The sequence below is a fragment of the Filicampus tigris genome, chromosome 7, assembly GCF_054856515.1.
Source record: "Filicampus tigris isolate MCC_2025a chromosome 7, RoL_Ftig_1.0, whole genome shotgun sequence".
NCBI lineage: Eukaryota > Metazoa > Chordata > Actinopteri > Syngnathiformes > Syngnathidae > Filicampus > Filicampus tigris.
In genome coordinates this window covers 19,575,001-19,590,723 of record NC_141223.1, presented here as the reverse complement: position 1 = coordinate 19,590,723, position 15,723 = coordinate 19,575,001, and the positions used below count along the sequence as shown (strand labels likewise).

Sequence of the window (15,723 nt, the reverse complement as noted above, 5' to 3'; positions counted from 1 at the left end):
ACTTGTCTCTACCTTGGCTACTCAGTACAATATGGCTAAAATTACATCAGTAATAAAAAGAACGGAATGCACATTGGCGGTGTGGTGCACGCATGCAGATTTGATGAAAAGACAAAGAAGAACATTTCGGCAAAGCTGCGATAAAAAGTTGGCTATTCTGTGTCTGTGAGTACTGTTATATCATCTTTCTGTATAAGAAATATGATTAGTATAGTATACGAAAGGCTGGCAAAGGGTATCAGGTAGGGGTGTTAACGGTTCACAAAAGTCATTGTTCGGTACGTACCTCGATATGGGGGTCACGGTTCGGTACAGGTTCAGTACAGCAATAAATCTCAAATGCATAAGTCTAGTTTGTTTTTTTTAAATTGAGTTTTAACAGAGCAAGCTACAATTCAATTTGCTATAAAGGAAAAAACATTCCGTTACAAACGCACAAAATAGATTAAAAACTTGCGCATTAGGGTTGTTCATAATAATGATAAAAAAGATTAAACAGGAAAACACCTTTTCTTGTATAGAAGTTTCTTGGATAGAATGAGGTTGCAGATAAAGTCAGGTAGCACTTACCAACTTGTAACTTTTAACTTCATTTTAAGAGTTACGGCGCAGCAGAGGACAGCCCATGCTCCACCACGGCTCTTGTGCGATTGTATATGACAGGGACCGCGGTCTTGCTAATATGCGCCCGGGATGGAACATTGTAACGGGGCTCCGGCATGTTTAATAAACGTTTGAAGCCCGGCTCCTAGACTAAAGCATATGGGCACATAGATGTTGCTATGTATATGCTGAGTGCTTCAATAATTACAAATATCGTTGGCTTTGTCTGCTTTCACTTCTCCAGGCTGCTTAAAAGTAGCGGGGATACGTTATTGGTGTTGAGCGTGTTCCATTTTCCTATCACCGGTAATTGTATCGGCGTGATGCCGTCTTACATGTGTTAGCATTGTAGCGTCTTCCAAGAACACGCCGTCAGACGTAGTTTAATTAACGCATTTTATTAGTCCAACCGGCTACTGTGGGCCGCAGCTGACGCCAATACAGAACAACAACCGTTACGTTCACAAAGTGTCACGGCTGCCTCTCCTTCGTCCTCCGCTCCTCCTCACTCGCACGCACCCCCTCCCAACCAGCGAGCTCCGCGATGCATTCATTAAACTCGGCAAAACACAAATTCGACCACAACATAGATAACCCAATTCGTTACAGCATGTTTTTAAGTGTTACCTGCAACATACCGCACGGAGGTCGAACAACGCCGACACACAGTTGAACTACAAATGTGGCGGTCGCTTGGTCTTTTTTTTTTTTTTTCTCCCATCAGGCGTATACGTCGTATGACTGCGTGCACCGAACCGTGAAGCCCGTACCGAGACGGTACGGGACAAATACAAAAAACGTTACACCCCTAGTATCAGGTGTTGTAGTATCATAGGGTTTTTGCAAGTATGTATATAAGTAATACAGAAACATAATATCAGCACTAATACTGGTATCGTATCAGTGCATCGCTACTTAAAATGTTTCCTGTACAGTAAATTAAGGTTTTATTATGCCAAGAGTTTGACGTTGGAAATTAAATTATATTGATTTACATAGTTGCCTATGGTGTACAATTGTTTTGAAAACAAGTATGAAAAAAAAAATCTGACGTCGACTAGCATCCTCAAACAGATTGAGTTCAACCTTTAGGGTTTGACAGCACAGCCCAAAATGTTTTGTGCCCGTGCGGACATGCCTTACATGAGCATAGTCAAGGAGCGCCAATCAAGGGCTAACCATTTCCTTCCTGATTGCTTTTTAGAATAATCTGTTTGGGTTAAAACGCCAACTGAAAAAAATGCTTTGAACATGACAGAGAGCAGGCAGTTGTGTGAGAACCTGCAAAAATAGCCTGCTGCTATTATATAATTATTGTTTTTATAATGTTTACTCTTAAATTGCTTTCAACCAAATGACTAATTCTTCAAATCTGTATTCGCTATCTTACCTTGGTTTGCTAGTGTTGAACGCAGCATGCCGCTTTTGGACCAGTTCTTGATCTGACCATCTTCTCCAGCTAAATGGATGTTAAAAAAGGAATTACATATTTCACCAAGCTTCAATTTGACCACCACTGTAATATTATACCAAGTTGATCAAATACTTAATATTAAATGGGATTTAGTTGTTAATCCTGTTTATCTGTTACCTGTGATGAGAGCAGTCCCATCATGGTTCCATTTGCATGCTAAAACAGCTCCTTTGTGAGCCTCAACACTCTTCTCAATTCGCCCCGTCTTGGACACAAGGTGAAACTTCCCTGCATAGACAGCAGGAAAGGCCTATGTAAAGGTTGGGTGCACATATTCGCTACTCAAGATAGAGTACATGAAGAAATTAAATGGGACTCAAACAAGAAAATGAATAGGTTTTTTTTCTATTTCATAAACAACAGTGGTTATATTTTTCAAATGATAACAGAAGCATGGAAGATTTTATTTTCTTGAGGCTAAGTGACACTCAAAGCATAAATGAGTGGAATTAGAGCTGGTTGAAAATGTACTTTGTGGGATTGTGTTTTTACCAACGGCCTTAAATTGAAAATGATCACATCACCACACTCATTTCTAAATTTGGACAAAAGTGCACTGTATTATTCTTTTTTATTTTTTAAAATAACAAATATACATTGAAAACCAGTCTATTTTGTTGTTTCTGAAAAGTAAACTGGAATATAAAAGTTTTGCTGCTTTATAAAATCCACCAAAGCTTGACTGTTCAATTATTACTATCATCAAGACTTTGTGGACAATAATGCCCAATCACCAAGGAATTCAGGGTAAATTTAAAGTAAGTTGAGAGTAACTGCAAATGCACTAGTTGATATTTCAACAGTGTAGTAACGTATTAGATACAATATTTTAAAAATAAAAGTGACACTGAAAGAAGGACAGAAAGAAAAATGAAAGTTGCAGCAGTAAATACGAGTAGTTTTCATGACTCACTAGTCTGCCAGGGAAAATTGCTGCCTCAGTTTGGGGGGTGTGCTTATGCAACCCTACACTGTTATTAGTATTCTGACCACATGTTGCCTGACATAATAGTACATCCACATTCTGTGTGTTTGTTTCTAATGTAGCCTGAAGACAGCCAGCGCTTGTTAAGTCATTTTACAGTACGGGTCAACACAGAATTAGCACTGAAAGCAAAATAAAAACATGGGACTTGTTCAACCACATTAGCACACCTTCCTCACAGTCGAGGTGGTCTAGATTACAATTTCGACTCAGGCCCTTCGGTGGAGTTGCAGGTTTTCCCGTGCAACCTGGGCAAGGTTTTCTGGTATAATGGCATAAGCGATATAATTGTTATTCATCATGCAAGCACATATTTCAGTTTCTGTGGAGGCATTGTAATTAATGTCTGCTTTGTTGTGTAAAATTGATGGCATTACATTGTGTTTTTGTAGATTTGCAGCACCGCCGGGTAGCTACTGAACCACCATGTTGGATTGTGGGCTATAAAGGCTGATTTATGTGATACAATTATGCAAGTATGCAGTTAAACTCTGTAATTATGTATTATGATCAGGGATGACAAAAATATCCATATTAAATTCAGAAACAAAAGTGAGTGTAAAACACTTGAGGCAAACCGGAAAACATTTTCTAAAAATGTTTACCAGTTAATCAGTGTAAATTAAATAAGTGAGCTAAAACATTAGTAGCCAGCATGTTGGCTAGCATGTCTCCTTACAGTTCTGAGGTTCAGGTTCCAATCTCCTGTTCCGGCCTTCTCTCTGCGCTTGTATGGTTTTTCTCTGGGTACTGCAGCCTCCCACAATCCAAAAAAAGTGTATGCTGGGTTCACTGAAGAGTCTAAATCAGAGGTCTCAAACTTAAAATATGTGGGGGCCACTGGAGATAGAGCAGGGGTGTCTAAACTCGGTCCATAAGGGCCGGTGTCCTGCCTGTTTTCCCATCTATCCCTGCTGCAACGCACCTGATTTAAAATTTCATGATTGTTATCAATCTTCTTCAGAGCTTGTTGATGAGCTGGTCATTTAAATCGGGTGTGTTGCAGTGAGGAGAACTGGAAAACAGGGAGGAAAGCGGCCCTTGAGAACCGGCGCTGGACATGTCTGAGACAGAGTATGGGTGTGTTTGGGCTGCAAATATTCCACAAAAGGAGTTTAGGTACAGCAGTCGACACTCTCGATTCCGTATAAACCCAAATAATTCTAAAACAACACTGATAAACACTAAAGACTGGTGTAAAATGGGGAAATAAAATCCTGGGATTTCTTTGTGTGTGTGTGTGTGTATGAAAAAATTTGAATTTTATTTTTAGGCACTATCGCCCAGCCCTACCTGTTACTTGGCATACTTCAAAGCACGTCTTGTTGAGAAATGACATCAGATTTCTTGAGCACCGCAACTTTCACTGTGCATTCAAGACATGTTGGGTTACGCCCTATGCTCAACAAAAAAACATTCTGTCTCGTGTATTATATATTGGCTCTTCTTGTCACCAACCTGTCTCTTCATGGCAGATTTTGAAAAAGACATGACTGGGACTCATTACCAGGATATCTTTTCCTTTTATTTGGTGTCACTTTAGAATTATGTTATACTGAAAGCTATTATGAGCCTGATCTAGGTTAGCCTATAAGTGATTAAAAAAATAAACAAAAAATATACAGGGCAACAATATGGCAAAAAACATGGGGGTCACACTGACATCAACCTTAAATGTAGGGGGCCGCAAATGGTCCCCGGGCTTCAAGTTTGAGACGCCTGGTCTAAATCATCCTTAGGTGTGAACCCGAATGGAAATGGTTGTTTATCTATATGTGCCCTGTGACTGCTGACCAGCCCAGGGTGCACTCTTCCTATCACCCAGTCCACTGTCATAGACTCACTCAAATCTGTGACCGGGCTAGCGCTATACTGTGGAAAATACAAATAAAACACTTGCCATCAGTGCTGGTTAGCACAAAAATCTCAGCTGGTGTCTGCTTCTTGCCCCCAACAGTCTTGGGAAACCAGTGCAGGTCAGTGGGGTAAAAGTCTTCTGGCAATTTGACCACCAGACTGGTCTCGCTGGTCAGAAGGTTCCACCTGAGGATCTGGTGGTCTTCACTGCAGGAGTACAACTCATCAGCTGTGGTCCAGCCAATGCAGCTCACTAATTCTCTATGTAAGCTACGGTTAAGGAAAATTGTCAAATCACATTAGTAGAGCATAATAGATGTGTGGAATCGAGCACAGTAGTACTTAAGTCACTCACGCAATCAGACAGATCTTGACATTGCTTAGGCACATTAATCAGCATCAATGCAAAGCACAGTCAGAAAAAGGATATGTTTAGGTTCCTTCAGTAGCGATGTTTTCAATCGCATTGTAGACGTTTGTGTCGTTATTCCCTGTGAAACTAGACAAGGAAGCAGACATTTATTGACAGCATGTTACCTGTGACGGTATGATCATGCATAGGACACGATTATCTGTTTATCATAAGTAGTTGGGAAAATGGGTGAGGTAATTGCTGCCGTGCAATTGCGGCGTTGACAGTGAGTGGACGACACCAGCGTAGTTGCTACGTTACCTGACTCTGTTGCGAATATCAAATCCCCTTATGTTGGCGGAGTCTCAGCTGTGACGTGATGCTAACGTTAGCTCGGGCTACCGTTTAAAATGGTCATCGTTCTGTCGTTAGAAAAACGTCACCGCGGGGTAGCAGTCGATCCCCAAGTCACATATAGTCCAGAAAACAGGCTGTGCCGTCAAGACGACAAGCTTGCCGACTCCGTTTGCAATCGCAGATAGCCACTGGTAGCCATTCATCTGGGTCAGCGTCGCGGCTTCATGGGCGGAGATCTCGCGAGAGTTCAAAGTCACTTCCTTAACAACGGACATTTCGAAATAGTGTGACACATATCGTAATATTTGTCTGAAATATATGCATTTAAAATACAATTGAAACAAAAAAACACACAGAAAATAATAAAACCTAAGTATATGTTGTGTTGTGGTGTCAGTTGTTGACTTTTTGATCACGTAACAAGTGGACATTTCAACCTAAACAAAGCAAGATAAAGTTTTTCATCAGACAACAAAACGTGGAAAAATTAACAGCACTATAATGTTGGAGATTTTAAACTGCGGCGGCGTTTCGAGCTTTCTGGACGAATGCTTTTGGTTTGCGAAGGGAGTGCAAGGCAGAGTTGGCTTCGTCCCCTTTTTTTGAATTTTTTTCCTTTGCCCTTTGAACGGTCCATGGTGCCTTGCGTCAGTTTGTAACGAATGTGGTTCGACAGCTCAGTTTAGGCGCCATTTACAAGTTGGACTTCTTGAAGTCGACGAGCCGCTCGTCATGTCACCGAGCTGAATCTTTTGGATTATTTTTCACTAATTTTGGATTCGCCGCTATTTTTCTCAAGCGGTATTTACAGCGTGGAAGCGACTTTTGATAAAGATTTTGCGGAAGGTACACTAAGAAGCCCGCGAAAAATAACTAAGTGGCCGGGTTTCGTCTATTTGCTGAAGTTAGTGAAATTAAAATCTGATTTTTGTTCACCCGGCGACACTTTTCCAAATTATTATGGAATGCACAAATGCGCAATGTTAACCGAGACCGCTTCTGTCGCCCGACGCTATAATGCTCACATAGCTTTTTAATTTACGTTTAGAAACTCATCATCTTAAAAGCAACACGGCAGTTTCCAGTTTGGCTGTTAGTATAGCGAATGCTCGAGTATATGTACACTTTAAAACGAGATCGGTCGGCTTGGCTTGCGGAAAAAAAAACAATTCAAGTCGAAATCTAACTTTTAAGTCTACTTGTAATCAACACTAAGATTTTAAAACTCGCGGCCAATAACACTGCTTCGTCACCAATCTTTCCACATCGTTTGTTATCTCAAAGTTCGCTGCGTAGCTAACTTTACAATCGCCGAGGCACGTAACAGTAAATGTAGCGACGTGAAAATAAAGTAGGTACGTGGCAAAAAAACGCATCCTAAGATACTCGACTAGTCTGTAGCTTTTCAGAGGGAGGTCAAATCGCTGTTACTGGGTTGCTTATTTAACCAGTTTGCGTATAATTAGAGAGAATTGCAACGTTGCTATTTGTTTAAGTTAGCATGTTACATTGTCTTGACTAGTGAGTGGGTCTCCACGCAAATATATTTTTGGGAGTTTTGCCAGTTTGGATATGTGTACAAAAAAGTTTGCTAAAACAGATGCAGTAGTGCTATTTTCACAAGAAAATGTGCTTCGAGTAATAGTAATAGAGTAGTTTTTACTGTTGGAGCAGGCAATCAAAATTATTTGGCGAATTTATTAAAATTCCATCCCATTACGCTACTTTTACTAACTGATTGGAAAAATACCGAAAATGAATGTTGGCCATCAGTACTTGGGAGAAAAAAATGAGGGAAATTGACAGGCTCAACCCCACTCACCGATATGCCCCCCACCTTTTTTTTTTTTTTTTTCTAGTGGACCCCCACCCACCCCCATTCCACCCTCCACCCCTTCTCCTTCAGACTTCAAATCATGCCATCTAAAAGTGCAAAGAGCTCCACAGCGGCCGCCGCCTCCAAGTCAGCAGGAGGAAGGGGGTCGCAGCAGCAGGATGACTCGGAGGACGAGTTGGACGGAACCCCGCGAGGAAGCCGCTTCAATGGCCAGGGAGGGAAGGCACCACCACCGCCTCCAACAACTGGCAAGTAACAAAGGCTTGCTTTTTCTCCTTGTGTGTATGCGTGTCTCAATCCCAAAACAAGTTGTGTTCACTCGGTGGTATTTGTGGCCTATTTGTGGAGCGTCATTAATTTTTTCTACTCCCTACCCTTGTTATTATAATGGCTGCTTTTGTCAGTTTTGGTTCGCCGGTAATCAATAAATGTTCATTTGAGGCGTCGAGTGTTCCACGTTGACTGGTAAATTTGTTCATGTTCTTTTGACTTGGTAGTAGATCACGCGAGGGTCGTAAGTTTGTTATTCTGTCAATAATGTGTCATTGTAGTTTGTTTGTGGATGCGCCACTCGTAGCTTGTTTGGGTAGGTCGTTGGGGGGCTTTTGCTATGTTGGAAACAAAACACGAGTTTGTCCCACCGCCCCCCTTCCCGATTTTGAGCCACTCTGTCACGAACAAGGAAAAAGAAAAACAAATCTAAGAGGAGCCTTGTCGTCTCTATAACTTGTTTTGTGTGTGGGGTTTTTTTGTGCTCCGCCACCCCTCCCCCACCTAAAAGCGCTCCCTCGCGCACGCAGTTGCCAGGTGGGGGGGAATAAAAGTTGTACTTTTTTTTTCTTTTTTTTTGCCTGTGCCACAGATCCGCCTGTCGGGGAGGCTGCCGAGGCGGTTGATAGTCGCTCTTTGGAGGAGATTCTCGGTAGCATCCCTCCACCCCCGCCCCCAGCCATGACCAATGAGCCTGGTGCTCCTCGCCTCATGATAACGCATTTAGTCAATCGCAACTTCAAGTCTTACGCAGGAGAGCAGATTCTGGGGCCCTTTCACAAGGTACGACCAAAAAAAAAAAAAAAAACCCATACATTTACAAGCACACGTATAATTGAGCCCTGTATGACACGTTTTGTTTTTCACGTTGTGTTGACATTTGGAGGCACGGTGAGTGTCTTTTGTAATGCAAATGTTCATATGTGTCATGGTAGACTCAGAAAAGTTACACTTATTGTTCTCCAATCTGCATCATCATTTTTGTGTATTTCTTAAACAGTTTTTAAACTGTGTAGAAAAGTGATGATTGTGCCTTTTTAATTTGGTTTGTGCATCTTTGAAGTTATTCTGACTTGTGTGGATTTTTGCAAATAGTTTTTTCACATTTTCAGACCATTTTAAAAATATATGTAGGGGGAAAAATAATCTGACTACACACACACGCACACACACAAAACACACACATAGCCATCATGTGGTGTGGACTGTGTAAATGAAAAAAAAATCAGTTTTCACATTTACATCGGCTAATATTTTATGTGATTAATTTTTCCACATTTTTTTTTAACCCTCTCCTGTCCCGCAGCGCTTTTCTTGCATCATTGGTCCAAATGGAAGTGGCAAGTCCAATGTGATCGACTCCATGCTATTTGTGTTTGGATACAGAGCTCAAAAGATTCGATCGAAAAAGCTGTCGGTGCTTATCCACAGTTCTGATGAGCACAAGGATGTGCAAAGCTGCACTGTGGAGGTGCATTTTCAAAAGATTATTGATAAGGTAAAAATATATACAGTACAGACACTCATCCACTCACTATACTTTCCAAATTTGGTTTGAAATATTTTTCATTGTGTTTTAAAGCAATTTCTTTGAGCCAGTTTCTTTGAATTAATATTGTCAAACTCTTAGTACATAAATGACTGAACATGGACACATATCAGTCAGGGAAGTAACATTTAACACCCACACACAGTCGCACACCATTCATATGCTGCTCGAGCATTCCTATTATTTAAAAAAGAAAAAATTAAGAATTTACCCTGTTGTTTTCAGGCTGTTTAATTGTTGGCGTTTGTAAATATCACCAAAGTAGCTGTTTCAATTAAAGAGTAATTACAATTCACAAACTTTCAAATGGAAAGTAATTTCAAAAGTTGTCTTATGTGTAATATTTAGTCTCCTGCAGAGGGGTGTATTTTTATTTTTTGCTTGGAACACAATTATCATTTTTGTTTTCTATAATAAAGTGAAATAAAATTGACTTTGAATTGAAGAATGATTGTTTTATGTCTTGATACTTTAAACCTCTCATCTGATCACTTCCTCTTTCTGCCTTTTTTTTTTCTTCTTCAAACGTGTTGTACACAACTCAACTCTCTTGACTGTAAAATGAATGAATTCAGTAAAATGAAAAATATTATTCCAACGTTTTTGTATTGTTCAAGATGTACAATATAGCATAATGTTGTATTAGTGATTTTAATTAGTAATAAGTCATCCATATATATATATATTTATATGTATATATAATTTCACTCTCATATGAATGAATTTTGATGTGGTAGCTGTCTGATTCTCTCCAAAGCTGTTGTGGCCTAAACTGCTATGTGTCTTCTGCCCCTCCCCCTTCCCTCTCTGAGTCAGGAAGGAGATGACTACGAAGTTATCCCCAACAGCAAGTTCTATGTTTCCAGGAGTGCCAACAAAGACAATTCTTCAGCATACTATATCAATGGCAAAAAAGCCACATTCAAAGAAGTGGGCACTTTGCTTCGAAGCCACGGCATCGACTTGGATCACAATAGATTTCTCATCCTACAGGTAACCTGACATTTATTTCCCAGTTGTAATGCTGACTTTTTTTTCATCCTGGCTGTGACATTACATTCTGTGTGAGATTTCCCACTCGTACAGTTCATGCAGTCAAACGTTTCCTTGCTCTTCTGGTCTGTGGAATGGACTTGTTTCTATCACAAAGAAGGTGCCCTCCTACAACCCTTAGAGTGCTATAGCAGCGCATCATGGTTTGATACAATGTGCATATAGTGCGAACCATTATTTGCTGCTTTAGAATTTTAAGGAAATGCAATTTTTTTTAATCCACATGATGATTTTATCAACGCTTTTTGTTTTCCTTCTGTGGGAGGAGTTTGGATGAATTAATTATTAAAAAGTGGCTGTCAGATTTCTCATCCTGTACCTGTCACGCTTTAGCAGCACGTAAATATTGGCGTGATAGACGAACCCCAGTATTAGCAGTGCTGCTTCAGTGTGGCTGGATCAAACGCCCTCGATCACTTCATTTTTCACATGAATTTCTGTCAATATAGGTAATTCTATGACTGTATGTCTTGGCTTTTTTTTTTTCTTTTCTTTTTAGCATTTTTAATGAATCTTTTTCAAAAAATGTTATGTAGTTGAACTTAGTTTGAATCAGTTTGCCGGTCACGCTTGTGCTGCTGTGATTGTGTTACATGTGTGTCCCAAGCATTATTACTGATTAACTCGAGGCTCATGGGGTGATGGCTCGTGTCAGAGTATCACCAAATGGCCGATTTCAATGTGTTGTAGCTGGAATTCTAATTGTTTTACACGGTGCGCTAGTTTCTGGTGAATATTCACTTTTTACCCTTCACTGTGCCTTTGTGGTTTGCTGGTTGCTTACAAGTGTCTTACTTCCCCCTGTGTGTGTGTGTGTGTGTGTGTGTGTGTGTGTGCGTGTGCGTGTGTGGGGGGTGTGTGGGGGTGTGCATGCGTGTGTATTCATGATGACTCTTGCTGTCCTTGGATGTTAGATTTTCAGCTCTGTCTGTGACATGGCTGCATGGCTATGGGAAGAGGATTAGGCTTGTTCTCCAAGGTCACTTTTCCAGGCCTCTGGCTAAGGGGAAGCTGTCTATTTAGTGCACTGGTCAGAGCAGGATGACATGGGGGCTTTTTGTCTTCTGCTGGCTTCTCTTTTATTTTTATACATAAAAGTAAGATGTGAGCTGCGCCCCGCTTTTCTTTTAATTTTTTTTTACACACGCACACACACACCCCCACACACACGCACACACACCCCACACACACACACACACACACACACACACAGAGCCATTTGGGTTTTAAAATTTGTGTTTAGCTCGTAAAGGACCCAAGGCTGTCCTTTATCAAATGGATACAATTTAACTTATAATTAAACATCATCTTGGACTAGAAAAATGTCCCTGAGCTTGAAGGGGCAAGAATTAATTTACACATGATTTGATAAGACCTTTGTTTCACATAGTACATTTTGTTGATATTTACATTTGTTACTTAAAATAATAATGCTAATAATAATGTTATTCAATAATTTATTCAGCCACTTTGTAACACAATTCATTTGTTACTGTCACTTAATGGGTAAAAATATACATTTTGTCCCCTGTGCATAATTGTATAAATAAGCATTTTGTGTCTGACGACGCAATATTAAATCTATACAGTCAATAATTCTATTAGTTTCTGTTTTTTATTAATTGTATTACTGATTATTTATACTGAAGTCACCTTCTTAGATACAATATGTGTTTTCTTTGCTTGAGCTCAGGGTGAGGTGGAGCAAATTGCCATGATGAAGCCCAAAGGTCAGACGGATCATGACGAGGGAATGCTGGAGTTCCTGGAGGACATTATCGGCTCCTGTCGCCTTAAGGAGCCCATCCAAACCCTGGCCTACAGAATTGAACTGCTTAATGAACAGAGAGGGGAGAAGGTGATTTATCCAGATTCATTAATTCATAATTCTTACCGTGTCTCGAGTTTTTCTAGTTTCACATTGAGTTGAGTGTGTGTTTATGTGCAATCTTGACAGATAATACAAGATATGATTTTTTTTTTTTTACTTCAGCAGTTACTGCTTGGCCTGAATAATATGACATGGTGTAAAATACAATGGAACCTCTAAAGTTGAATGTGTTTTGAGTTCAGCAAAAAGAATACAATTCTATTTATTTTATTTTAGTATTTGGGGGGGGTTGGTTGGGGGGTTTGAGGGTGCAGGAGCACTTGGAGGTTACCAGTGTAGGGAAAGCGTACAAGTGCCATGATCACCATAGAACCAAAAATGCAACTTCCACTAACAAGAAAAGTGTCTGCCTTCTCAGTAGAATATATAAGCAATAAAATTAATTTAATATCAGCATAAACAAAATTTTTACAGAGTGCAGCACTTCTCGAGTCCAGCAATACCTACAATAGTGCAACTCGGTGACATGATCAATCTGCCAACGCCTTATGTGTCAAGTGTTTTCAAAGAATGAGTAATTTTGTTTTTTACGGAGTGGTTACCTTTTTATACTTGTATAAGAATTAAAAAGGTACTCAAAACGCCTGTACAGTTAACACAATTTTATAACGGTGACACTTTTGGGTCTGAATTAGTTCATTACATTACAGTATTTCGTGTGTGTGGGGCGGGGGTGAATTTGGAAGACCGTCACGCACAACATTGTGTTGAACTCTGCCAGTTCCGATGTATTATTTTTGTAAATATGCTGCTAATGCATGTGGTCTGTGGCTTGATGTTAAGTGGTTATGTTCGCTCCCCATAGCTCAACCGAGTCAAGCTCGTGGAGAAGGAGAAGAAGGCTCTTGAGGGAGAAAAGAACAAAGCTGTGGACTTTCTCACGTTGGAAAATGACATCTTCAAACAAAAGAGTCACCTCTGCCAATATTATGTGTAAGTACACCAGCACTTAATGTGTTTGTGTTCTATGCAGAGTCAAACATATCACATCCAATATGATCCAGTAAAAGGAAATGCAAGTATCTGATTGGCCGGTGTAACTTCTCTGTGCTATTTTGTCCCCTTGATATCTGTTCTTGTTCATTAGTCATGATCTGCAAAAGCGTGTGGTGGATAAAGAGCAGGAGAAGCAGAACATCTTGGAGAACAACAAGGAACTCACAGAGAAAACTGCTAAGATATCACAAGAGATGGAGAAAATGAATCAAGAGCTCAAAAATGTGGAGAAGTAAGACGTTTTGCTCTTTGTTACCCTTTTATCAATGTATTTTTTTCCCCTCTAATCTTAGGTTTATTACTTGGCTTGTTTGGGGTGGCATGGCTCTGTGGTAGAGTGGTAGTTTCTTAACCCAGAGGTTGTGGGTTTGATCCCCGGCCATTGTGACCATGTTGAAAGTATCCTTGAACAAGGTACTGAAACTTCAGTTGCTCCTGATGCTGCGTCATCAGGAGGTAAATGAGGTACATTGTGTGAAACGCTTTAAGTACCCAAGGTAGAAAAGCACTATACAAGTGACAGCCCATTTACCATTACCATTTACCATGCTTGTTCTTGAAGGGAAAATTACACTTCCATTTCTGTAGAATTTGATCTCCCGGAATTAAATACAATTTAAAACTTAAATTCTGAATACCTTTTTTTCTTCCTTAACTCATTCTATCCCAATTACATATTTGTCATTTCACAGAGGGTCTGAAAAAGTCTAGTACTGAATGGGTTTTAATACGGCATTACCACTGTCCTACAGTTGTTCCTCTTGACTATTTCCTTTAAAATTGTATTTTTAAAAAAGAGTGTGTGTGTGAGGGTTTTTAAATACTGGTGTTTTCATCCAGTTAAAAAACAATGTTCCTCCACCAGGAAACAGAACAAGCTCAGTAAGTACATTGAGACCCAGAAGGAGACGTTCACCCAGCTAGACTTGCAAGACGTTGAAGTGCGTGAGAAGATCAAACATTCTAAAAGCAAGAACAAGAAGTTGCAGAAGCAGCTGGAGAAGGATAATGAAAAGGTGTGTGGGCCATTTAAATTGTTTTCATTCAGTTCTATATTGATTCATTAGAGCTGGTACATTATTGGTCTCCAGTATTTCACTGTTCATGTGCGCAACATTCATGTTATCGGTAGAAATGCAACAAGACACAGATTTCCACTATGATTCAAGCAGCGGTACAGCGCTCTTTTTTTTTTTTTTTTTTTTGTCCTCTGGCCAGCAAAGTAAGGGCACTGAGACATTGTAATATTGTCAAATTAAATTCACGTTGCCATGACAAAACTACACAATTGAACTATAATCATATTTTTTGGTAGCCTCTTTACAAATACTTTTTTTCACTTTGGAAAGAATGATTTGATAAATGCAAAATTTGTTTTGTATAGCTTCACACATTTCTCATTATTAAAAAGAAAAAAGTCCATTCTTAGAAATTGCAAGGTCGTGGTTCATTTACAGTAATACAAAAAAAATAAGGCCCCTTAGTGTAAACTAATTGCTACATGGCTCCTGTTAAACATCCCTAGTCCATAAAAAGTTAACATCTATATGCGGAGAGCCTTGCTTTAATTCGTCATATTTTTTCTTAGTCGGAAAACTGCAGAGTTCTTGTAAAAACAACATAAAACCGTTTCACGCTATAAATCACATTTTAAAGGCAGCAAGAAGTAGCCCACCTAAAGTATCCACTAGGGGGCTGTGAAGTGCCAGACAAGTGGATTCATGTCACCAGCGTCATGGACACACACACACACGCATGCTTGGACACGGACTAACAAACAATTCAGATAAGTGTCACGTTGTATACATATGTACTGCACATACAGTGGCAGTGCTGTGGTGATGTGTTGATTTGAGGGGTAAGGGCAGGCAGAGCCCCTCAGGGGAGCAGTGTTCTGCTACACGCGAGTCAACTATGGCCTGGCTTGTGTTATACTCCCGACAGCAGCGTTCACATTTCACCCGCAGTTAACCCCAGGCACAAAACACCCCACTTGCAGTGCCACTCTCGACCAGTGCTTGTGCGTTCATAACAGTAGGGGTTTTCCTGCATTCAAAATTGCGAAGTGCCTGCCTCCAGCTAATTGTGTGCCCGCCTCCAGCCAGAGCCATTGATATTGCGCAACACAGCACGGCGGACCTATTTACAAGTAACAGCATGAGGACAATGGAGGAAGCCTTGATACATAAAGCGCATTTACTCTATTAACACTGAAAAATACATCTTGTCTTCTCTTGTTTGTCTTTTTAAAATGAGCAAAGACTGTTTTTTTTTTTTTGTAACAATGAAAGATACATTTTGTAAACCAGTGGGAAAAGCCTCACTTTGTACTTCCTGGTCGGCTGTTACATCAGCACTTCCAATTATGGTCACACGGTTGCGCGTATGATAAAGGGCTCGTCGTCCGAACGCCGCAATTGAACAGATTACATTCAGCAAGCGAGGTGCCAGGTATGTGCATTTCACGCATGCACTTTGACACAAATGAGATGGAGAGAA

At 40.2% G+C, this 15,723-nt stretch overlaps 2 protein-coding genes across 4 annotated transcripts in view; one reads left to right on the top strand and one right to left on the bottom strand.

The window, feature by feature from the left end:
* Positions 1 to 5,886, bottom strand: part of ift80 (intraflagellar transport 80 homolog (Chlamydomonas)) — a 46,871-nt gene extending 40,985 nt beyond the window's left edge. Inside the window, exons 1-5 of one of the 2 annotated variants that reach the window (XM_086035675.1) lie at positions 5,593 to 5,886; positions 5,352 to 5,418; positions 4,963 to 5,186; positions 2,195 to 2,305; positions 1,994 to 2,062 (exon numbers count right to left, since the gene is read on the bottom strand). In XM_086035675.1, the coding sequence (XP_085891801.1) occupies positions 1,994 to 2,062; positions 2,195 to 2,305; positions 4,963 to 5,186; positions 5,352 to 5,386 (439 nt within the window). In that variant the 5' untranslated portion in view covers positions 5,387 to 5,418; positions 5,593 to 5,886. Of the gene's footprint in view, positions 1 to 1,230; positions 1,331 to 1,993; positions 2,063 to 2,194; positions 2,306 to 4,962; positions 5,187 to 5,351; positions 5,419 to 5,592 lie in introns of those variants that run through there. The other variant, XM_086035676.1, reaches the window with a different exon arrangement.
* A 358-nt stretch (positions 5,887 to 6,244) lies between these two features.
* Positions 6,245 to 15,723, top strand: part of smc4 (structural maintenance of chromosomes 4) — a 24,099-nt gene continuing 14,620 nt past the window's right edge. Inside the window, exons 1-9 of one of the 2 annotated variants that reach the window (XM_086035673.1) lie at positions 6,245 to 6,474; positions 7,535 to 7,713; positions 8,328 to 8,518; positions 9,042 to 9,233; positions 10,101 to 10,277; positions 12,031 to 12,195; positions 13,034 to 13,161; positions 13,316 to 13,456; positions 14,090 to 14,240. In XM_086035673.1, the coding sequence (XP_085891799.1) occupies positions 7,545 to 7,713; positions 8,328 to 8,518; positions 9,042 to 9,233; positions 10,101 to 10,277; positions 12,031 to 12,195; positions 13,034 to 13,161; positions 13,316 to 13,456; positions 14,090 to 14,240 (1,314 nt within the window). In that variant the 5' untranslated portion in view covers positions 6,245 to 6,474; positions 7,535 to 7,544. Of the gene's footprint in view, positions 6,475 to 7,487; positions 7,714 to 8,327; positions 8,519 to 9,041; positions 9,234 to 10,100; positions 10,278 to 12,030; positions 12,196 to 13,033; positions 13,162 to 13,315; positions 13,457 to 14,089; positions 14,241 to 15,723 lie in introns of both variants that reach the window. The other variant, XM_086035672.1, reaches the window with a different exon arrangement.